At 42.7% G+C, this 25,140-nt stretch overlaps 1 protein-coding gene across 1 annotated transcript in view; it reads right to left on the bottom strand.

Moving 5' to 3' along the window:
- The window catches only part of CAPN9 (calpain 9), a 25,868-nt gene continuing 728 nt past the window's right edge, over window positions 1-25,140 (bottom strand). The window contains exons 2-20 of the mRNA XM_035108481.3: window positions 21,186-21,255; window positions 20,421-20,539; window positions 19,433-19,566; window positions 17,868-18,036; window positions 15,818-15,901; window positions 14,190-14,275; window positions 11,430-11,507; window positions 10,633-10,793; window positions 9,124-9,281; window positions 7,699-7,907; window positions 6,788-6,824; window positions 6,446-6,526; window positions 6,037-6,094; window positions 4,973-5,037; window positions 3,790-3,858; window positions 2,950-3,028; window positions 2,112-2,228; window positions 795-853; window positions 1-234 (exon numbers count right to left, since the gene is read on the bottom strand). Coding sequence (XP_034964372.2) covers window positions 208-234; window positions 795-853; window positions 2,112-2,228; window positions 2,950-3,028; window positions 3,790-3,858; window positions 4,973-5,037; window positions 6,037-6,094; window positions 6,446-6,526; window positions 6,788-6,824; window positions 7,699-7,907; window positions 9,124-9,281; window positions 10,633-10,793; window positions 11,430-11,507; window positions 14,190-14,275; window positions 15,818-15,901; window positions 17,868-18,036; window positions 19,433-19,566; window positions 20,421-20,539; window positions 21,186-21,255 — 1,860 coding nt within the window. The 3' untranslated portion in view covers window positions 1-207. The remainder of the gene's footprint in view (window positions 235-794; window positions 854-2,111; window positions 2,229-2,949; window positions 3,029-3,789; window positions 3,859-4,972; window positions 5,038-6,036; window positions 6,095-6,445; window positions 6,527-6,787; window positions 6,825-7,698; window positions 7,908-9,123; window positions 9,282-10,632; window positions 10,794-11,429; window positions 11,508-14,189; window positions 14,276-15,817; window positions 15,902-17,867; window positions 18,037-19,432; window positions 19,567-20,420; window positions 20,540-21,185; window positions 21,256-25,140) is intronic.

Here is a 25,140-nt window from a genome sequence, read left to right on the forward strand (position 1 = left end):
TTAAATACTTATCTTTATTACAGGTACTTTACACCCCTTTTATGCCAAAATGGCTTCAAAGCAGTTCTGGTAGTGTTGGGATCAAGGCCAGTATAAAAAAGGGTAGAAGATGCAGGAATTCTGTGATGTTTTCAACCATGGGAGGAACATTCCAAACTTATTTTGAGAGGCACTTTGAACGCTGGCAGAAACCCAGATTGGATGTCTTCAGATGTTCATTGTCAAGTTGATAAACTAACAGGAGAAAGAAAGACCAAACATTGCCGTTGAAATATCCAATTTGTCAGGGTTCTAGGGCCATAAATCTGATCAGCCTCTTCGTATTCTGAATTGGTGGAGACCAAAAAGTATGTATGTCTTGTGGAGGAGGCACTGTGGTCAAACAGGATGATAAAGGAGATCCTAAAGTAATATGTGTAAGACGAGAACTTCCCAGAACGCCAGAAATACAGGTCCCTCTGGAACAGAGGTATGGATCTAAAATCTGGTGGTTATTTTAGCTTAAGGGAAATGGGAGCCCTCCCCATATTCTGTCACTTGTTTGGTTTTAAACTATTAAAACATTGAGGGTCATAGTCTTGGAGAGACATTCTCAGGTCAAAAAATTATGCAGTGGAGACCCTTCATTGAGTTTTCATTTGCTTATACCAGTAGTAAAATGTGCCCATAAAAAAAGTGGAAGAAGAAAAGAGAATTGAAAAGTGAAGAATCAAATGGGGAATCCTGCATTCAAATAGTTACTCTCTACACTTTTTACTTAAGGACATTTGAGCTTTAGGATCTTGGGTACTTACATCACTTATATTCAGGTTAATGAAGTCTCTGTTTTTCACACTTAGTGCTTGGAATACTCCTGGGGGGGGGGGGGAAACAATCAACACGTGATTTTGATCTGATTCATATCAGTATGTGGGGACAATGCTAGGTAAATGGCCTGAGGTATCTAGTGGTACTCATACTTAGAGTAAACCCACTGAAATTAGTGAAATTAAAGTTAGATCCTTTAATTTCAATGGGCCTACTCTGCAAAACTTAATTGGATGCAAGCTTTGGGGCCAAGATGCAAATTTGCATATATTAGCATATGCACATTTTGTATGTATAAATGCCCTAACTTTCAGAGGGGAAAAACAACCTCTGGCTGTTAGGGCTTAATATGGACTATCAAAAGAATTTCCTGGGCTCAGTTCACTGTACAGTATGTGGATTGAGCCTCCTACGCCCCCCCCCCCATGACTTATTAGCAAGAGCTGCTCTTTTGTATATATTAAAACAAAAAGAAGTGTCCCTGGGCAAATTAAGATGACAGGTGGGTATAGTTTCATTCGCACTGTGTTTTGTAGTGCATTATGTGAGCACAGTTAAATAATAATAACAATAATCTAAAAACCCCACCAATGTTAAATATATGAAAGGAGGAAAGGGGCTATAGATTGGGAGCCAAGCAAAAAATATCTGGGGCTGAGACCCCCCTGGGCCATCCCCCCAAAACACCTTGCCAATATGATCAGGGTCTTACATAAAAATGTCAGAAACATGGTGAATGCTGACATTTACAGGTTAGTTTTAGGAGGCCCAATGGGTAATGTCAGAAATATTAATGTAACTGAGGCTTCCCACCACCTCACATTTGTACCAATGACATGATAAAGTGTCGTTTACTAATACGTGACAGAAATAAAAGTGACATTCAAGCATTTACTGAAAGTACTAAATTGACCTTCAGCTTTACTGGGAAATGTCAGAATTTTCTGTCATTTTCCCTGCAACTCTTCAGATCTTAAGAAAGACCAGTCATTATTGGCGTTCATCAAATGTCTCTTGCTTACTGCAACAGTGCCAAACATGGCTGCTTAGTAGAGCACTTGCCCTTTCAGCTCATTATGGCACTAAGACACAATGTAAATGTGCTTTCAAACTAATAGTGTCGTAATTATGAAGCAGGATAGCAAATCCAATTGTAGAACACTTGTAGGAAATGAACAGCTGCAAAACCAAAACTGTGAAAGCAGTTAGATGTTGGAAACCCACCTATTGTGTCTATCACATGTCCATGGGAATTTAAAAGCTTTCAAAGAGAACAAATAAAGATTAAAAAAGAAGATACTCACGGCTTGCATTTTCCAGGCGAATGAGGCAGTTTAAGAAGTCATCAAATTCAATCTGGTATTGATCATCAGAGTACCTCAGAACCATCAACTGCAGTAGATAATTATTGAGCTGAAACCCTTCAGGAAAGAGAAATTTGAGCTTCTTTAATAACTCACCACAACTGCCACTCTTCCAGCAAGCAATTTGAAAGCATCCAAGACTAAGTATAGGACGCAGCAGGATCTATGCATCCTGAGAACTGTGGCTTTAGTTTTTAAATAAGCTTCCAGCCTTCATGATTGTAAAGAATTGATTGGGTGAAACAGGGGGAAAGTAAATCTGGAGTTCTGAAAACGTAGATTTTAATGCCTTTTATGATTCCCTGTCATTCCATATATAACTAACTGTTACTTTAACCAGTCATCATAATCACTTCTTTTAATCTTTGATCTCAGCAAGCCAGTCCTGGTCAGAATTTCCATTGGAATCCTGATTCCAGCTCAATCTTATTTACTTGATTTATTCTGAGCAAGGAACTTGTTCAAAGGAAGAGTACAAAAAACCCTGAGCCTACAGCCCTATATTCATTTTCCTGGGAGTAAGCCCCACTGAAATCATGGGGCATACTCTCTTCCCAAGTGCCACTTTGGGCTGTATGCCTGCTTTTAATAGATGATCTAATAAGGAATCTTTCACGTCACATCTAATTTGTCTCTCAGTGAGGATGGTCTTGAAAGGCTGCTGCTCACTCACTGTCTGGGCTCCCTGCCAGCGACACAGTTTCTCCTGCTCTCCAAGCCTCTCCTGCCACCTAAGTTCACCTACTGCCAAGGCCAGCCTTGGAGAAAAAAATGGTACCTGCTGCTTTCAAAGCCAGACGAAGTTCATAGGAAGACATGGTGCCGGAGTGGTCAGAGTCAAAATGAAGGAAAATACCCTGAAAAAACGAAGAAAAAGAGAAAACTATTTGTAAGCCCACTGAGAAAGGAAGGGTTGATGGGTTACTTAATTGTTTCAAAACTTCTGAGAAGACATCCAAATGCTCGTTTATATTTGGGCTTCATCAGCCTGTGTGTTCTGACTAGCTATTTAAAAATTCATTTGTTGCTGATTGTATACTGTCCAACTTTTTCAGATCCAAAACTGGGACATGCTCCTGGGCACATCACGTAACCTGCACCATGCTCTAGCCTCAAAAACACACCTTTTCAGGGCTAGAGTGTGGCCCAAGATCACACGACATGACAGCACCCAAAATGGCCACTGAGATTTTACATGAAAAAAGGGGTAGGCCATTTTTTTCGGAGCATTTGGCAGGACACCAGTGTTTTCTCCTCATCATGAATCAGCACTTTCATCTTACATGCTCCAACAGCAATATATTACATTCAAGCAATGTATTTTGCTAAAGATTTATTTTGCTTGGCCTCCTTCTGAGGAACATTTGTTCTGACATTTATTACCTTTAAAAAAATCCTCTTTTTGCTCAAGTTTAAAAAAATATTGCTAATGTTTCCTGTAAACTTTTTTGCGGTTTGGCACAAAAACAAACAAAGAATGTTTCCTAGAAACAGCTTTTTTATTTTTAGGAGCACTGATTTAATATGAAAGTTTTATGGGTCTTTAAAATTGCTTTGTAGTTACTTCAAAAATGCCTAACAAAACAACTGAGAAAACTAAGACTCTATATTAACTTACAATCCACTTCTTCAGTTTGTCCCAGAAAATTTTGAACTCGTTGAATTCGAGTTTCCCATTTCCGCTGGCCTGATGCAGTCCACATTAAGGAAAACAACACTAGTTGTGTCAAATATCAAAACCAGCCTACATTTATTACTTTATTCATGCAGTTAAACATTTTGAACTAACAGCCTTGTCCTATCAGCTTTAACTGCTGCAGAGCACTATTACTGCAACAAGGACATGCTGCAGAAAACACATGCACAAAACCATCAGCCTGGACAGGCCCTGTTGCTAACATATTGTTATGTGTTGGGGTAGGGTGTAGGCTGTATGCTTGAGCCCCCTTCTAATTCCTGGATACAGCCCAGATTCAATTCCTGGAATAGCTAGGCTAGCTTCCTGGTGAGGTCATGGATCATTAAGGTAACAAAGGAAGTACGGTAGCTTTGTACCAGAGCTGGTAGTTAGAAAGGCAAAGGGCAGAGTTGAGAGTTGCTTTTTGTGAGCTAGAAGTGGGCAGGCTGCAGGCTATGGAAGAAGCAATACTTTAGTGGGGTGTTGCTGCCGTGAGCCCCTCCATCGTAGGCTCAGGCTGGCTGTACATATGTGTAAATAAACCATATATCATAAAGACACCACAGTCTCCGCTGTCCCTCATTCCAAAGGAGACATTAACCCTGGGCAAGCACCTAGAACCCCTGGTATCTCACACTGCTTGGAGATTGAGGTGGCGTGCAACAATATAATGCAATACAGTGTCACCTATGCCCTCTCCAAGTCTTCAAATAATTCAGTGAATGAAAACACACAACAGAACCATGCTTCCCCTTGTCCTGAGTTATTTAAGTAAGCAACCAACCAATCCTACTTGTAAATGATATTATGGTAGAAGGGAAATGTTTGGAGATGCCAAACAATTAAAAAAAACCTGGGCTGGGTCTGAATCACAAATATTCCAGTGCTCTTGAAGATACAGTACTTTCATGAATGCAGTTTTGTTAAAATTCATTTCTATAATTTTTATAAGAAAAGCTGCAAAGTCCTTAGGACTTCCAAAGACATGCCCTGCTTAAGTTTTCCTCCAATGCACATCAACACCTTTTTATATATTGGAGAAAGCGGAATCTTGTAGAGATTATTATAAAGCTTTGTATCAGTTTCACCTGAGGAAATTCCCACACTCGATTTTAAAGGATACATCCATTAGGGAAATGATGTTTCTACACGAGAGGAGAGTTACTTTCTTGAATTTGATGTTATTTGCTGCAAGAGAATCATCACCATCATAAAAATACATAACATCAAATTCACTGTTGTACAGCCCTGCTCTGCCACTCAAGGCTAAAAGGATGCAGATCCACACTGTACGTGGAAAGCACATTTAACGCACATGGCTTCCCCCAAAGAATCCCATGGATCATAGTTTTTTAAGGGTGTTGGGAATTGTAGCTCTATGAGGGTGAAACTACAGTTTCCAGGATTTTGGGGGAGAAGTCATGTGATTTAAATGTATGGTTACTAAGCAGAAAGGTGAACGTATGGAGTTTCCTTATGTAGAGCTGCATTTTGGTGGTACTGTAACCTAGCCTTCTATACTGATTGGCAGATGCTCTCCAGGATTTCCTAAATTTTTCATTGTTTAACAGTATTCTTATATAAATCATTTTCAATTTTTTACATCTGAAATTACTTGAATTCACAGACTCCCCACCCAGCCACCCCTGGTTTCCAACATTTATCTATTTTTTTCTAATTACATTTGCATCTAATTACATTTTTCAAATTCATTTTATTTCCTTTTTAAACTTCAGTCTTATCACATTATAAGTGTTATAACAATCCTGCTAACGTTTTTAAATATCTACAGTGAACTTTAAGGTACTCTATAAATTTTCCCCACTCTTTGCTAAAATTCTTGTCATCTTGGTGCCTGATCTTCATGGTCATATTTGCCATTTTGGCATAGTCCATCATCTTGGTTATCCATTCTTCCTTAGTTGGGACCCTCTCTTCCTTCCATTTCTTAAGGACTTAAGATGCTCTCCAGGATTTCAGATGCACTTATCTCCTAGCCCTAACCGGAGATGCCAAGGATTGAACCTGGCACCTTCTACATGCAAAGCAGATATCCTACTGACTGAACCATGTCCCTTTCCTTTTGCCTAATATAAACCTCTTGTGCACACTGTACAGGACTTCCCATCACAGTTTCACTAAGCGACATAAGAAATCATTTGCCAATTGGGCTATGACAGCACTTACTTTTTTTCAGTACGGCATTCAAAACATATTCAAGTTCCTCAGCGCTGATCTCCATGTCCTACAGTGGAAGAAATGAAGGCAGTTGGCAGGTTTGCGGGTTTAAAATGCAATCTACTTGTAAGGTGCATTCATGGAAGTCTGCTCTGAAACAGGACAATGCAGTCCAAATTAGGAACACAGAAATTTATGCCAAATTAGCCGATTGGGGATCTAGCTGATTATTGTGTATACACACTCACAGCAGATCTGCAGGGTTCTAGACAAGGGTCTTTCTCAGCCCTATCTAGAAACACCAGGGATTGAGCGTGGAGCCTTTGCATACAAAATGTGGTGTTCTGCCACTGAACTGAGCCCTCCTGATCATCCAGAGTTCTGCTTGAATATGATTTTTTTGTTTGGATGTTGTTACCTCTCCTGCAATCTGTTGGAACAATGTCCGGAATTGCTTCTCTTCTTCTGTTTCTTCTTGGGGTGGAGATGGTTCAGGAAGCTAAAACAACCCAAAGATTATTATTGGATAAAAACAACAATGACCGATTTTAATGCTTCTGCTTACTGCCTTTGGGGTTGCACCTTGGAAAAAGAGGCAAGTTGTTAACATTGGGTTTGATGGACTCAGTTTTTATTTATTTTCACCTCGTGTTGCCATGATCTCGGATGCAACAAAACAATCACGAGTAACCTTAGTACAAAGTAATACCTTTTGAGTATGGAGATTGGCCCAATTATTAATTTAAATGTGGTGACATACCTCTGGCAGATCAATGTCAACATTTCCATCCATCTCCCTGTGAGAAACAAATGCAAAGTTTTATATGATTTTCTATTTGGAACATTATAAAAAAACAATAATCAGAGATGGTGTACTATGTACAATGTAAGTGTACCTCATACCCAGTTCTTACATTATGAGGAAAGAGTGATTGTAGGTCCAGTGGCGGAGCTTCATGCGCCAGCACTGGGGGGCGGAGAGCAGGCAAGGCCGGGGCTGGTGCGCATCCTGGGGGCGTGGTGTGCCACCCGCAGGGGCGTGGTGAGCATCATGGGGGGGTGTCCATCTGTGGGGGCGTGGCACCCAGTGCAGGCGGGGGTGGGCAGCCGCAATGGCACCCTGCCGGGATCGTGCTGTCTGGCGCGGTGCGCTCCCCCTGCACTCCTCTTCCTCCTCCAGTGTGTACCTCCATTACACACTGCTTCAGTAATGTAAGAATGTAGAAAGCTGGGAGTGACTTAATGGGAATTACCGCTCACACCCTCCAAGAGGTGGGCGGGGTTTGCGACCTAGCGTGGGGCTTCCTGGGACCAGGGTGCCACCCACCTTGGCCACAGGGTGGCTATCGCCCCACCCCCATCCCAATGGGCTGGGGGCTGGGGGCGGGGCGAGGGCAGGAATAAGGGCCGATGCCCAGGCTCACAATTTTCTTTCTGAATGCACTGAAGTGCCTCCTGAGGAAGCGATCTTCTGTACACATTGGTTCATGTCCCAGGTTCTAGCAACTTACTCTTAAAAAAAAGGAAGCTGGGGATTATGGCCCAATCACCAACCCACTCACAGACACATGAAGCTCCACTACAAATGTTTAGCAGGAGCTGGTTGCAAATGTAAACTTGAACTTGGAATTTTTCCATCAGATGGATGCAATACTTGGCAGTCGTACTTACTTTGTGACAGCTTTCTTCTCAGAAAAAATCCTCAGGCAGAAATCAGCCTCCTGGTGTGGCTCAAACGTGGTAGGGACAACAACGTAATCCCCAGGTGGCAGCGCAAATCGGTCAGAGACTTCCCTTAAGTTGATGTAGGTTTTGCTCCTGGCCTTGGATGCGTGATAGCGGAAAAAATCCTTCGTCAACTGTTCGTCGTTACTGGGGCTCTGCGATTGGATTTCAGATTGACCCCATTATTCATCTGTTAGCTTGGCAGATATAACAGCATAATAACATAAGGAGACCCTGCTGGATCAGGCCAATGGACCATCTAGTTCAGCATCCTGTTCTCCCTGTGGCCAAGCCTGTAAGCAGGGCTTGAGTGAGAGCACTCTCCCCTCCTGTGGTCTCTTTCATGTTTGAAGCACAAAGTCACACCCATTAGAATGCAAATTCCAGATTCTGACACTGGTCTACTGCCCTTTCCTTTCAGCCTTTGTGTATTGCCATACATTTATATAGCAAAATGAATACCAAGTGTGGATCTTCAGTGTTATACTAAGTGGGATATATGCATGGGGAACAAGGTCAGCTTGTGTAAAGAGTTTCCCCTCCCTCTCCTCTCCCTAAGAATCCTCTAAACATGTTCTGGGGGTTCTCCCAACTCTCTAGGGCAGACTTGTGGGGGGGGGAGTGAGGAGAGGCAGGAAAAGACCCACTGCATGAGCATATCTCATTCCATGCACATGACGACTTAGTTGAATCCTGAACTATACATTTCAAAGTTAAATAGGAGACTGCTACACATTGTTTTATTATTATTTATTGCACCTATACCCTGCCTTTCCTCCAGGGAGGAGCTCAAGGGGGCAAAAAGGCAGATTCACACCCACCCACCCCGAATTAATTTCTATCATTCTTTCCACAACAGCTGAAGTGTGCAGCTCTTAATGACCCAAAGGGATATGAACTTAACCTTCATACTATGTATTAACTTTATGCTGCATAAATTATCTTCTTCTGAATGGCCACTATATGCCATTCTTTTTCACAACTGGGAAAATTAAAGAAGGGAATGCTTTTCCTGTACCAGGGCAAAGAGCATTCACACAGCCAGAGTTTTTCAGAAAGCTCCCCACCCACATTTCTGAGGGGCTTCCTATCTCGGTAGTGCAGTGCCAGTGCAGCAAGGAAGAAAGTTAGCACCTGCAGCTATCAAACACACAGGACTGACAGCAATAATTGAAAAAACAATGAAACACATTGATAGAATTAAGAAACGCACACACAACATATAGTGATGAAGCGACTCAGCTGCAAGTCACCTCAAAAGGTGAGGGGAAAGGCTCAGGGACTCCCACCACATCAAAGATGTGTCTTGTGTCAGGTGTTCATTTTGGCCCCCTCCAGGGTGAACCATCACATTGCTGGAGAGGAAAATACCTCATAGATGGCATAACCTATGGTTAGCATGTCAGCTCCCTGCTTCCTGAGTTTACGGCGGTCTTTTTGCATTAGAGCGGCTATAAATGTGCATTCATTTTGACCATCATCTTTTTCTGTCAGCTGGAGCTTGATCTGTGGATTTGTCCAAAACGTTTCTGGAAATTAGAGAGAAAAAGAATGGAAAAACAAACGGAGTGAGAGAAAATGTATGTTCCCATTTTTCTAGTATGGAGAGAGAGAGAGAGAGAGCATTCTAAACTATGGCTGTTTATTAAAATCATTATGTTTATGTTTAGTCACAAAAGCATATTTCAACATTGCCGTGTCTGCTTCAGGCACATTGTTATAAAATATGCTGGAAATATGCATAGCAATGTTAATCTGGAAAATGCCATTAATTATTCACAATTCCCTCCTCTGAAAGAACCTAATGATAAAATATCTTCCCCTGATAAAACAGATCAGTTATTTTCACTACCAGTAGGGCATCACTTGGGACCCAGGTGGCGCTGTGGGCTAAACCACTGAGCCTAGGGCTTGCTGATCAGAAGGTCGGCGGTTCGAATCCCTGCGACGGGGTGAGCTCCCGTTGCTTGGTCCCAGCTCCTGCCAACCTAGCAGTTCGAAAGCACGTCAAAATGCAAGTAGATAAATAGGAACCGCTATAGCGGGAAGGTAAACGGCGTTTCCATGTGCTGCTCTGGTTTGCCAGAAGCGGCTTTGTCATGCTGGCCACATGACCTGGACGCTATACGCCGGCTCCCTCGGCCGATAATGCGAGATGAGCGCGCAACCCCAGAGTCGGTCACGACTGGACCTAATGGTCAGGGGTCCCTTTACCTTTAGGGCATCACTTGGACTATTAAGGAGAGCTCATCCCTCCTGCTTTTCATGAAGGCCAGCAGCGGAGCCTGCAGACACTGTGTGTACTGTGGACTAGCATCTTGATGAACCCACCATATTTCTTTCCATACAATCTACAAAAGCTTGGAACTGACAGCTCCCTTCTGAGTTGAGTCAACAGTTTTGAGTCTGAAAATCAATTAGTCATCACTGGGCAGTAGTGGCGGTTGTGGTAGGGCAGAGCTGCCCTCTCAACACCGCCATTGCTGCTACTTACCTGTGTGGTGGCAATGGTGGCGAGGCCAGGGTTTGTGCACCAGTAGGATCACCATTGCCCAGTTAAACAGTGCACCCAACCTAGTAGACTACTGCCCTGTCACATGCCCTGCTGCTGTCAACAGGGGAATTCCAAGGAAGGAAATGCACACTGTTGGCTCAGCTTAGCTTTGACAAGCTGTATCCTCTTAATAATGATGATGATACTCTGAAGTTTCCAATGTCAAATAGAAACAGTGGCATCCATAAGTATTTATGGAGCTGAGCATTTATTTAAGCTTATGAGGAGTTGGGCCTCACTGATCGAACAATGATGAAGAAGGATGGGTAAGAAGCAAGGTCTTCCCACGGAGTACAAAAACGTGGCAAGAAATTTCAGATGCACACCTATGAAGTTTCTGCAGCCTCCAGCAGTGGCCCCCCTGACCCAGCTGCCTTGGTGGACTATCACCTCCCATTTATGTGCTGCATTATCTTCAAGGGCATCAGGCGTCAGGTTGCAGATCTCGACTTTGTCGAAATGAGACTGGAAATCATCAAACTTCATCCTATATAAGAGGAGAAAGAGAGGTCATACTATGAATGACTGTGAAGGATATCAACATGCTAAAGATTGCATGCTCAGGGCGAGGGCTTGTGTGTCGCTGCCTCCCCTCATGTGTTTGTTGAGATGTGAGGAGGGCCAAGTAACCACGAAAAAGGTTTGCTCTTGCTTCAATGCATTTATCACTTTAATCAGTGTCAGGGGGACTCCCTACAGGGACTCTCCCCCAGTCATCCTGACCAGCACTTCACCCAGTGACAGCGCAAGCAGCGGGTCAGGAGGAGGGAATGAGGAATGGAGCGGAATGGAGAGGGGGCTCCAAGACGTATCAGAGCCTCGGCACCGACCCAGATGGCCAGAGGAGGAAGGACGGGAGAAGGAACGCAGCCCCTTCCGGCGCCCACATTGGGTCATGCACCCAGACGTAGGGCAAGGGGGCGGCGTTTTGGGGTTCCCAGACTATTATGCTGGCACAAAAGCAGACAAGCGCCATTGCCGGGTTCTGAATCAGACAAGGCAGTCATGTTTTCTGATGTCTCTGCACTGTAAATAGTATGCACAATAAAGCTCTTAAAGACAGAGCAGACTGGAGCTCAAGAGTAGCCGCAACAATCCCCTGACAATCAGTATATTCACTTACCAGAACTCTCCATCATCTAGTGCTGTCTGATACAAACGTCTTTTCTCAGATGGGCTGATGGAACGCCATTCAGGAGAACTTGAAGAGAAGGAGATAGCCATCAGCCTGCTGGTGCTCACAGAGTACTGTGCATGCCAAACTCTAGGGCATGTTCACATCATACATTCAAGGTGCATGAAACACACATTTCAAGCGCATTTCAAGGATCCTGGGAACTGTAGTTTCCCCCTCACAGAGCAACAGTTCCCAGCAACCTTAATGTGCTTTGAATGTGCTTTTGAAAGGGGCATCTTTAGGGTCGTTGGCTCCAGCTTGGCTAGACAGATCAACTGAGTAGGTTGAGCTCTCAGAGAAGGACCTGATCCTTACCTTCTGCTCTGGCTGGCAGGGGCTTGGATGCAGCAGTGAATGTCTCACTCTGCACCTTTCAGCCCTTACTTAGGATTGCTTTGTCCATCTCTATTAATGCTGAAGCTATTTCCTGACCTTGGCCATTCACTCGTGGATATTTTATCACACCACTAATCGTTCCAGCGAAGCGAAACCTCCTTAAAAGCCCCAAATCGAGCTTTTTGGGGACAGATTTTGCCTGGCGGCGCCAAAAGCGGGCTCTCTCCTCCCCGGATCGGCTTTGTTTAAGCCCCCGAGAGCGAGGAGGTGAACCGCGGCGGACAGGCTGACATTGCTGCTCTGAGAGTGCGAAGCTGCGAGTCTGGGAAGTGGAGGTGGCCAATTCTTCAAAGAACATTCAGCAAATGAATAGACTGTGAGTAATTTGGATTCTTTGGAATGTAAATTAAGGCAACAATTTGGACCTGGGAGAGAGGGGAAAAGAGGAAGCCACCCCCCCCCCTACGGTAACATAAGAGACAGTAAACAGAAACCCGAAGCCGTAAACAGAAGATTTCAACTTAAAAGGATTCCTCAAAGGCATCAAAGAGAATCTCCCCTAAATGCAGGGTAAAAGGGGAGAGAGACTGTGGTTGTGATTGCCCTGCAGAAAGAAGTTAAGACTAAGAAAGACCTTTCTGTTCCTCGGGAGCCGGCAGCCCAGACAATCCAGTGAGTTGATCAGGATTTATAGTTAAATTCTATTTCTATCTTTATCTCTGGACTTTTTGGAAATTCTTTTTTGGTTTATATACTTTTGAAATGTGAGTTCGAACTTTATTTTTAAGAATGCAGCCAGCTTGTTAAAATGGAGTCGAGAAAATAGACTGCGATTATATTCCACCCCATGTGACAAGTTTTGACCTTGACAGGACTGAACTATGTCAACAAAAAGGTACCCGCCTGAGTTTCAGCGGACTGTTTTGACCTTAATGTGGGAAGCAAGAATAGAACTATGTCAAGAGGAGACACAACGGCAAGTGTTACAGCAACAATTCCAGATGATGATGGCAGAATATGATTTCTTAGAAGATGAAGCTTTTGAAACTGAAGAAGACGAATGTGAGAATGACAATGATGAGGACTGTGATGACTTAACACAAAATGAAGCCCATCACGAAAAAAATGATGATTTTACTCTACAAAAAGTTGGATGGAGTGCCTCCCCTTCGAGGGGGGCACGATTGGACTTACTGGAACTCCAGAATGACCACAGGGAAGAAGGAAAAATTAAGCAGAGAAGAGAAGAAGCTCAGGGGTCTGATATGGAGGCCTGGATGGCAAAAGACTGTAAACAGGGGGTGGGGTGAAGGGAAAGTGAAGTTGTGATTGTAAGGATGGGTTAATAGGACTATAACTGGACTGCTGACTATGGAACTTGCTGGATTGGTGGGGTGGAGCCAGTACTCGGGGGGGTGTAAGGTTAGTTTGGGAATAATTATAGGTTTAAAAAGTGAATTGATTCTGGAAAAAGGTGAAAATATGGAGGCCTATAGAGGGGTAAAAATTAGGCACGGGAAGAAAAAATGGGAGTTTGATTTCTCAGTGATTGGACAATAGGCGAAAATGATAATAGTTAGTTTAAAAGTGGTACAAGATATAAAGGTGTATGTTATAAAATATGAACTATGAAACTGTTGAAGATGATAAATAAGGGAGGAAAACCGGGGAAGGGGGGAGGGTGGGGAAGCCCACAAAATATGGTTTAACAATTATGAATTTAACAATTATGATGAATTTTTTTTTGTCTTTTTTCCTTTTTGTCTTTTTTCTTCTTCTCTTTTTTCTCTTTTTCTCTTTTTGTATTTTCTTTTTTTTTGGTATGACAATAGATGGTTGGATGGATGAACTCCTGCGTACTGCCCTGGTTCACTGGAGCTCCCTGGTGGCAGGGGGGGGCTTCGGGGGCAGGGGAGGGGGAGGAGGACAGAAACCCAATCATAAAATGGACCACTTCTGACTGTTCACCTGCGTGGGATACTTCTGTGGCAGGGAAGGACCCATGGAGGGGGGTGGGAAGAAGGTGGAAAAGGTGTATATGTATGTACCATCTTTTGTAATTTGTAAAATCAATAAAAATTATGTTTAAAAAAAAAAAAGATATTTTATCACACCACTGATGCTTAGCCATTGCATATTCCGCTACAGTGCCTGTACTTTACTTTGTCATCCAAAATGTCAGCTGCTAAATAATGGGTGATATCAATGAAATCAATTGAATTAGGTAAATGCACTCCATTTATTTCAGTGGGTGTTCTGAGAATGGCTTATCATCCCATGAGCGTGTTGTGTTTTCAATAACTGTTCCCCCACCCCCTGTTTGCAGAACGTGTGTATGTTAAAAGTTATTGGAACACTGAATATACTAACTTGTCACTCCACGGGCCATTCCATTCCACTTGACCCCATGGGTTCCTAACTCGAATGAGCTTCACCTTCCGGCCCTGATAGTCCACCTAGTGAGAACGGAAGCAAGAAAGAGAAAGAATATAGAACAGTTTTCCAGTGCAAAAAGAAGAAGAAGAAGAAAGACTCACATGCTTAATCCAAGGACAGCCAGGACAATGCCCTGCACATATGGTTAGACTACAACTCCCATCATCCATTGGCTTTGCTGGCTCAGGCTGATAGGAACTACAGTCCAAAAAACATTCTAGAATCTAGAGCATACCCTGGCTACCTTGACTTAATATAACAACAACTTTCTTGTACCCCTCCCATCTGACTGGGTTGCCCCAGCCACTTTGGGCAGCTTCCAACAAAATATAAAGGAACATAACAAAACTTCAAACATTAAAAGCTTCCCAAACTACCATAATAAGTTCAACTGAATTTAGTAGGATTATAAAGCAGAGTGGGAAACCCCAAGCTGAATGGCTGAATGCAGCCTTCAAGGCCCTCATTTCTGGCAGCCAGAACTATCTTGAAACTACATCCCTGTCCTCAGAGCACACTGCTTACTAGCTCAGCTTTGTACACAGAGTGTTTTTATCCAGCTAGAATATGTACTTCAACTCTAATTATCACTTTTGCTTATCTGGATGGAAGATAGAGATGGGTTTGTGTATGTGTAAAAATTAGTCTACTGTACAAAGGCGAAATGTGCATTTGTTATTCTGTCATCCGTTACCTCTGCCCTGCTCATCATTGGCAAGTGGTCCCTGGAAGGGAATGTGGCCTCTAGGTTGAAAAGGGTTCCCCATCCATGTTATAAAGCATCTATTTTGAGAATTTTAGCCTATGGAGAATCTAATCATCCACATTCATCCTGACATCTTAAACTAAGAAGCAGTTTTTCTTTATAATGGCGAGTAACTCAATTAATGGTGCTGGAGGAGACTCTTGAGAGTCCCATGGACTGCAAGAAGATCAAACCTATCCATTCTGAAGGAAATCAGCCCTGAGTGCTCACTGGAAGGACAGATCGTGAAGCTGAGGCTCCAATGCTTTGGCCACCTCATGAGAAGAGAAGACTCCCTAGAAAAGACCCTGATGTTGGGAAAGATGGAGGGCACAAGGAGAAGGGGACGACAGAGGATGAGATGGTTGGACAGTGTTCTCAAAGCTACGAACATGAGTTTGACCAAACTGCGGGAGGCAGTGCAAGACAGGAGTGCCTGGCGTGCTATGGTCCATGGGGTCACGAAGAGTCGGACACGACTAAACGACTAAACAACAACAACAACTCAATTAATCTGGATGACATTCTCTTCACAAAGCAAATCACTAAGCCCCTGGTGGTACTTTAGACCTGAACATAAAGTTGGGTCCCTCTTTTTTGGAGAGATTCCCAATAATGGGCATGAATTGCCCACGCTGTGTGAAGCCAACTAAAACAGTACCCCAGCAATTGAAAATCATATTACTGCATATTACAACTATCTCTGAGCACAGGATAAACAGTCTTGGTTTCCAAAGCCAACCTCTCCTCCCCTTTAAATAAAAATAGGTTCCGTCCTCTTCACAGCAAGAAAAATCACAACAGAAAAGCCACGTACCTCATCAATACCAGTTACTGAATAGGCATGACCTTTTATAAGTCCGTAGGGTGTACGAGCTTCTGACTCAGCTGCACTGCTGGTCTAAAGCATAGAAATATAGGTTCAAAATACTAGTCTTATTGAGGTAACATCATGTATTTATTCACACGTATATGAAAGAGTGAGTGACCACCTGTGAAGCGAGGGGTTGTATCCAAAGAAAACATTTTGTATGTGGAACAACTTCAGCAAGCAGAACGAAACCACCTCTCCCTTTCCCCCTCTCCCTGCCCCCAATTTTTTTGGGGGGAACCCCAGAGCAGATTTGAAGGAGGAGAAGGGAAGATGTTCTGTTGTGCTTGCAGAAGTCATTCTGCGTGTGCAGTGATTTAGTTGGAAACAGCTACAGGTAAGGAACGTGAAATACAAAATCCTACGATATAACGTACAGTAATAACATATAAAATATTCAGAAAGCTGGTTAATCCTTGCCACAAAGCGACAATGCAAGTAAGACCTCAAATCATTTCCCAAACACGTGAGGGCTTTGGTAGATCCCCAGAAGAGGTCCCTGGTGTGGTGTAGGGTCTAGCATGTTGGGCTGGGCTGTGGGAGATCTAAATCCCTGTTCAGCTATGAACCAATCTTGCCCAGGTTGCTAGCTCTCACTTAGCTTACCTTACGGGATTCATGTGATGTCAAAGTAGACTTCTGAGCTCCTTCAGAGCAGAATCCAAATGCAACACATTGCGGATGAGTATTGGTGAAAGGCTTCAAATATAGACGGGGTTAAGAAGATGGACTAGCATAGAAGAGTTAGCTATGAATGGTGTATGGGGTTTAGGCTACACTTGTGTGGATGCTTACTTGGGAGAAAGTCTCACTGAAATCTGTAGGATTTCCGAGCAGACATGGGTAAGTTCACTTTGCACATTTTTGGTTACTGCTGCTCTTTCTCAAATTTAGATTTTATTAAGTGCAATTAATTAACTAACTAATTAACATCTCCAAAAATAAGCCATACCCCGAAAATAAGCCATACCCAGAAAATAAGCCATAGTGATAGGCAGTTTAACCTTGTAGGTTAAACTGTACCATTTTAATAAAAAAAGAAAGACATCCCCTGAAAATAAGCCACCGTGCGTTTTTTTTAAAAGGAAAAATAAATATAAGACGGTGTCTTATTTTTGGAGAAACACGGTATATGACAAAGGTAAAGGGAACCCTGACCGTTAGGTCCAGTCACGGACGACTCTGGAGTTGCTGCACTCATTTCGCTTTACTGGCTGAGGGAGCCAGCATACAGCTTCCGGTTCATGTGGCCAGCATAACTAAGCTGCTTCTGGCGAACCAGAGCGGCACACGGAAATGCCGTTTACCTTCCCACCAGAGCGGTACCTATTTATCTACTTGCACTTTGACATGCTTTCGAACTGCTAGGTTGGCAGGAGCAGGGACCGAGCAACAGGATCTCACCCCATCGCAGGGATTCGAACTGCCGACCTTCTGATCGGCAAGCCCTAGGCTCTGTGGTTTAACCCACAGCACCACCCATGTCCCAACATATATGATAGCCATCTTCAAATATCTTAAGGGCTGTCACATGGAAGTTTGAGCAAGCTTGTTTTCTGCTGCTCTGAAGGCTAGGACCTGAACCAATAGATCCATGTTACACGAAACAGGATCCAAGTTCCAACTAAACAATAGGAAGAACTTTCTGGCAGTAAGAGCTGTTCAGCAGTAGAACGGACTCTCTCAAGATGTGGTGGACTCTCCTTCCTTGGAGGTTTTAAAGTAGAGATTGGATGCCCATCTGTCATGGGTGCTTAATTTGAGATTCCTGCATTGCAGGGGCTTGGATTAGATGACCCTCAGAGTCCCTTCCAGCTCTACAGTTCTATTATTCTATGCCTTGTAGCAGCATCCAGCAGATGCTATGATATATCAACAGCATATTCCATCTTTATTATGCATCATGGAACTCAGTACTTTGGAGAAATTGTTCAGAGCCACAAAAGAGATCTACACAGATAAAATGCCTGAAACTCAGCTTTATCATTTTACTTACATCAATAGAACAGCCCACCATTGAACCTCTTTTCAGAGCTTTTTTTAAGATGTCATAGAAATTTTCTGGAGCTTTTTTAACTTCAAACATTTCTCCAACTCCTCCTGTGAAATCTTCCATTGCTTCAATTGTGCTTCCACCTTTTAAAGCTTCATAACTTCCATTCAACCTGACAGAGACCAGGGAAAAAACAAACACACATACATATATAAAACTTATCATCATCATCATTAACATTATTTATTAAATTGGTTAGTTGCTTTATCTTGTCCAGGGCAACCCAAGGTGATTTACAACCAAAGAAAAGGACAAACAACCCCCCCCCATATAAACATTAAAACCAAGAGAGAAAAGAAACACATTAAAAACATCCCACCAACTTCTAAAATGCAACCTAAAGCTAAAAGGCCAAAGACCTGGTTATAGAGGAAAGGTTTTGTCTGGTACCTAAAGATATGTAATGAAGGTGCCAGGCAAGCCTCCCTGGGGAGAGAATTCCACAAATCGGGAGCCACCGTAGAAAAGGCCCATTTTCATGTTGCCACCTTCTGGACCTCTCCCATCTGAGAAGGGCCTCAGATGATGAACACAGGGTACATTTGACCAAGAACTTGTCCAAGTCTCTTGGATAATAGGGGTGGAATTCATACTATATACCACTTCAATTGCTGCATTGCTGGTTGGGATAATCCAGTGCTTTTTTTCTGGGGGATACGCAGGGGTACGCATACCCCTAAACATTTTGTGAATCTTTGTACTTTTGTCCATTTGCTGTATTTATTTTCCCCCATTTGAACTATAAAATGGTGATTTTCTTGAGTCAAAATGAGAGTACCCCTAAACATTTTTTTAAGATAAAAAGCACTGGGATAATCTACTGTACTAGGAAAGTCTCTTAGAGAAGCCTTACAGAAATCAAAGATTGCTTCCAAAGCATTTCCAAGTTATTGTACATGCCCAATATATTTCGAAAGGTTTCTGCAGCAGAGGTTCCTAGCATATTGTGCCTTGATGCAATAACCCATGAGCTAGGACAGCATGGTGTGCTGGCTGGAGTGGATGGAAGTTGTAATCCGAAACAACATCTGGAAATGTTGGCCATTTATGAACTAGGTGAATAAACTATGGCTGGAGTATAAATCAAAAGGCACACCACTGCAGCTACTTATAGTACAGCTGTTACATACCACACATTTAAAGCACATTACATTTCTTCAAAGAACCCTGGGAATTGTAGTTTAATTAAGGATGCTGAAAATTGTAGTGTTATCGGAGGTAAACTATGATTCCCCGGGTTATTTGGAGGTGAGGTTATTGCATACTCCCCATTTTAAGATTATTACCATGATTCAGTTATTAATATTATTTAGATTCGTAGCAGTGGTAGCAGACATTATGACACAGAGAGCTAAAATAGCAGGCCTCGATATCTGTTTTCACAATCAAATTTCACAGACCACACAGATGACAGTGTGAGAAAAGAGTGCAGATAGCAATGAGGTGCGGGTGATGAAAGCCAAGGAAACCATGAACAGTACCTAGATCACATAACCCACATGGCTTACTTGGCATAAGCTTTTTCCAACAATGCACTCCAGAATTCATTGTGATCAGCTGAGTGTAGAAAAACCAACCGGTCTTTGAAAGTGGGCAATCGGTCATCAACGACAATATCCAGCCACTCATTGTGTTGCCAAAACTGTTTGGTAAAGGTAAACAGAATGATTTGATAAGGTAAAATAATATGCAGCACAGTAATTTGTACTTCTTTCAGTAGCAAAAAACCCCCCAGCAACGAAACCCACTTACTGTATTTTTCGCTCCATAAGATGCACTTTTTTCCTCCTAAAATGTAAGGGGAGGAATCCCTCCCTTTTCTGTTGCATTAGATTTTTCAACTGTTCTTATATGTTCTTTCAATGCTTATTTCATATCTGAAGTCGGTTTTGTTCTGTAAGCTCTAGGTTTTTTTGCAATTCATGTTTTTCACTTTTCACCATAATCTTTGTTTTTCGCAATGCAAGAATTCAATATTTTATGAAACACATAGCCAAAGTAGTACAATATTATTATAAATGTAAGTGACTTATATAGCATTGAACATGACATGTATAGCATTGAAAATGACATGTATATCTATGTACAGTTGAAGGTATGCAAAGAAATGTATTCCCTTGGGATACAGTATATACAAGCTGCTGTTATTCAGGTAAGAATTTGCGCTTGTATTTGAGGAGGGTGTGGTTCAGAATATTTTTTTCTTGTTTTCCTGCTCTAAAAACTAGGTGCGTCTTATGGAGCGAAAAAATACGGTGATTTTCTTGGAGCAGTCAGATGGCAAGTCTTGACTTAATGGAGCAATTAAAACTCTCCTCCAGTGGGGCTACAGAGTGGTGGGGGCACTGCTGCACATGACAGTCTGAGTGGAAGGTGGAAGGCGGGCAAAGAGCAGGAGCTGGTGCAGTGATTGTCCCAAACTGGGCTCGATGCCATCACACAAAGGTAGTGGGAGCGGCTTGGACATTTGGACATGTATGGCAATAGTTGTCTTACCTGAAAATGAAATATTCCAGCATAGCCTGGTCCAAAATCCTGATCGAGTGGCACTACTCTGGCTAATGTGTTTTCATTAAGAGTAAGAGATGCTATAGCTGCCAATAGCCAACAGTCACCTGGAAATCAAATAGAACAAAGCACTGATTCCTCTTGACATCTGGTTCCAATTAACAGGAATTCTTTAGAATTCACAACTACAAAGTGGAGGTCAAAGCTCCCCATTAAATTATTCCCATTAAACCTTTATTGCTTAGCTATTAAATTTTCCAATGCTTTTTCTTATGGTTGCACATCAGTGTGGCATTATTTTGAACAGCACCTCAGTTTATCTAGATATTTTCTTTTAAAATTGGTTGTATGGTATATAGGCAGTGGTATTTTTCTAGAGGTACTCAAGGGTATGCTGTACTACCAGCACCTTTTTTACTAAAAGAAAAACACTGGGTATAGGGAATCAAATACAGTACAGGTATGTAAGGTGAGCTGTCCTACCCAGGAATCATATTTGATGCATGGTAGAGGTTTTGTGCTGTACATACAAATGCATGATGGATTCCACTATGTTGGGTGAAAAAGGGCAGGCCTGAAATCTGCTCTCTATATTTACCAGTAATCATTGGATGTGACTGCACACAAGTGAAGCAAAGGACCCACACAAATGAGAAAGTAGAGCCAATGAACTTTAGCTGCGTGACCATATGCACATCAACACTCGTTTCCATGCACAAGGAAGCTACAATTTCAGAGGGAAAGAACACTCACCAAGTTCCCCTTGACAAATGTCCGTTCTTGTGGCGCCTCCAAGAATAAACTGTGGGTCTTTAACGATTTCCTTGAAGAATATTGGGAAAAAAAGATAAGTGCTCTGAACGGAATATATTCTGCTGTGCATTGCTGCAACTGTGTGTCTATTCTGCCCAATGACAGACCCAGAGTCTTGGGCAAACAGCAGACATTAAGATCTGCCAAGTCCTGTCCTTTATTAAATTGTGCACTGGAAGATTTATGGTCCCATAATGATATTATGGCATCATTGTCAATATATGAAGATCCTGTGCTGCTGGTGTCTGACCCAAAAGAAAATGGAAAATTACTGCTGTTGATTTCCTGAATTATGAGACTTCACTAGGAATACCACAGGGCATATTAGCACTTGTGCATAGGCATAGCAAGTGATTAAAGACTTTTATACAACAGTTCATGGGAAGGGAGCCAATGCAGGAACGTGCTTGTGGAGCAGAACCTTCCTCCCCAGCAGGGGAGACAAAGGTCGACCATGTCTACACAGTGGGCTAGATGGATAAAGGTGGCAGCCAAGGCAATTAACGGAGGCTGCAAGCTTTACACAGGCTACTGGCAGTTTAAAAATTGAATCAAGCCAGAGGCTGGCATTTTTTCTCCCCCAGAGCATTTCCCTGCTTCAAAGGAAATGTCAGAGAGCAGGTGACCTGGCTGGCTGCATTCCTGCTGCTCAATGCCCAACTGGGGGAGAACATTACTTAGGCCGGTGTGTCATGATGAAAGAGAACAAAAGGCAAGTCAAACCAGCCCAGTCATCACCGGCACCACCTGCTTGTTCAACACACCGGGTCGTGCAGAGCTTGCAATTGAACCATGCAGCACAAAGGCACAGGCTTGCTCTTAGAGAATACTGCAGTGCAGGAAGATTGGGATAAGGAAGGGATTCCTCTAGACCTGCTCTACAGGCACAACTCGCTTCATTGCACTTTGCAGACATGCTCCTTAGGAGGATGAGGGTGCAGCTGCAGGCAGACTGGCCGCTTCCAGGGGAAGGAAGCCCTCTGCCGCTGCTGCTGCCGCTCCTCTTCTGGCCACAAGAAATGGAGGGAGCCTGGCTTAATAGACCACAACTGTGGTGTCCAAACTTTTTCCAAAGAAGGCCATGAGGGCCAACCAAAGGGCCAACCAATAGGCCCCCGAAACGGACTTTGGACATGCCTGGACTACAATATAGTACAGTATAAACATAACTTTGATATCCACTGGGAAACATTTAAAAATAAATAAATATGTGTCCTGCTTTATTGCAATAGTCACTTTATTGCAGTGATCTGGAACCGAACCTGCAGCACTGTATTTCTGAGGTAAGCCTATAGGCATTTCTGAAGCCTGGCATCTAGAGTTTGAGGCAGCAGCATGTAGCCCGTGGAGTGGTCCACCTAAAATATAATGCACAAAAAGAGGGGCAGGAAACAAATTGTGCACACAAAAAATCCAGAATCTGTACCAGGAAAAGCTGAATTCTTCAATCCAATTATGCAAAATAAACACATTTGCATTTATCTGCTTACTGAGACATAATATATCGTGCTTCCATTAGTTATGAGGAGGGGCAAAGAGGCACCCATTGGCAGTCTGGTTTAAAAATTTAAAAAAAACCCTAAGGCAGGCTTCCTCAAACTCAGCCCTCCAGATGTTTTTGGCCTACAACTCTCAGGATCCCTAGCTAGCACGACCAGTGGTCAGGGATGATGGGAATTGTAGGCTCAAAACATCTGGAGGGCCGAGTTTGAGGAAGAACAGGAGAGGCCTTGAAGGTGGTCAACAACTGTTATCACCGCTAAGCAGCCACATCTGGCCACACTCTTCCCCACACTGATGATCCATAGGATTCATTTCTAAATTAGCATATCCAAATTTTATGCTGAACTGCCTTTTTGGGGACCTTTGCTCTGGTGAGGAGCACATGGGCCATCCTACCTAAAGGAGATCAGCTGTGGATTAGATGAGGACACAGATGGGATGGGGAGAGAGTGATGATTGTTCCTCTGTTTAGTTTTGAGTTTGTTGTTTTGGGCCTGCTACTCACTAAGGCTCATGTGGGAATAGGAGATTTCTGAGGTAACCTGCTGCTGAGGTAACTTACTGCTACAAAGGTCCCATCTCCTGTGGCAGAAATACGGGGCAATTACACTCACCAGTTTATTACCTGGAGATTTGTAGTGCACTTTTAATTTCCCTGATGCAGCAAGAAATGAGGTGGGTTAAGGCTTTTCCTGCTATTTTTCTCCTCAGTCCTGTAGCCTACCTTCCTCCCACTTTGGAAGGTTTATTACCACATGATCTCATGGCGGAGGCAAAGGGAACAGGGCGAGGAAGCAAGAAGCCAGAGAAGCCACACCTGCCTTTTCTGAAGGGTTGCAACCTGACAGTCAAGCAATAGAAATGTCACCATAAATCTTAGCCTACAGAATGTTTACCTTTGTGTCTAATTTTCTGCACCCTTGGGGTATAATCCATTTTCCCCTTGCCGTAATACAATAAAATAAAAACAGTAATGTACATTGGCCCTAAATCTTAAAGGAGAGAAATATTCCAACTGTGCGATCGAAGATCTCCACAAAGTGCATTCTTAAAAGCTTATTCTTTATTCTAAAGGAGGAAAAGAGAGTTTCTATCTGTTATACTTTCTAGAATCAAGTTATGAAATGAAATTCTACAAGGCGGACTCTGCTAAAACAGCACCCCACATCATGCATTTGTGATGTTTGTTTATCCCCGTTAAGCAGCAAATCAAAGTTTGTTGACTTTTTCTTTCTATGGGAAGGAAGAATAACAGGATGTAGGTTACAAGTTATTTATCCACTGAACGGAGCTTAGATTTCCCCATGGGAGGTGTGGAATGTGAAATATATTTGTTTTGATTTGAAATACATGTTTGCTGTCAGAAGGTACAGTATAGGCACAGGCATTTCCGTGTTATACACCATGCTCAGAATAAGTCATACATTCTGAGAAGGAGAAAACATAAACATGTTTTCAAATATACTCTGGCTTAACTTGCATGGTTATCTCTGTCTGTTTTTATCCATTTATTACATTTTTTAAATTCCACTTCCCTTCAAGGAGCCCAAGATATGACACACCATTATCATCTCCTGTTTTATCCTCTCTACAACTCTTTGAAGTAGGTTAGGCTGAGAGTCACGAAGAGTCGGACACAACTAAACGACTAAACAACAAGGCTGAGAGGTGGTGGTTGCTTCAAGATTACCCAGTGAGCTCCAGGGCAGGCTGACTGGGGATTTGAACACTGCAAAGGTGGGCTAGTATGAAGGTCTGAGATTTTAGGGCTTTAAAGGGGCAAAACCAGCACTGAGAAATAGTCTGGTAACTGAATCAGTTGCCAAAGCTCAGGTCAAATCCACTAGTCTCACTTGATAGTTTTGTGGCCGTTTTCCAGACCAACTGGAATTTGGGGGTCATTTTTAAAGGCAGTCCTCTGGGCTACATGATAAGTTATTCAGTGCTTTGGTAATAGCGGCCAAAATACCTCCATCCAGGTTGCAGCTGACATGTCAGTTAAAACAGGGAAAAAATATGATTTGAGATAGTGCTGGATCAATAAGCACTCCCATACTGAAAACCTGAGCTTAGGGGGAGTGTAACCTCATCTTCAATGTACTTCAACTTCATTCATCCAGATGCATGAACCGTCAATCACACCAGGACCTCCATCTTTTCTGAATTGAGTCTCAATTTGGCCCAGTCCATTACTGTGCCCAAACATGTTTATTTCATTTATTTATTTCCCAAAATCTATATACCACTTGGCTGTAAAAAAACCCACCAGAGCATAAAACAAGAAATTATCAGTAAAAAACAGAACAGTAAAAAGCAGCTATTTAAAACATTTAAAAATAATTAAAATCAACAATAAGCCAGAAACCAGATTAAAAGACATGTCAGCATGCTA

The sequence above is a fragment of the Zootoca vivipara genome, chromosome 3 (genome assembly GCF_965207765.1).
Source record: "Zootoca vivipara chromosome 3, rZooViv2.hap1.1, whole genome shotgun sequence".
NCBI classification, from domain to species: domain Eukaryota; kingdom Metazoa; phylum Chordata; class Lepidosauria; order Squamata; family Lacertidae; genus Zootoca; species Zootoca vivipara.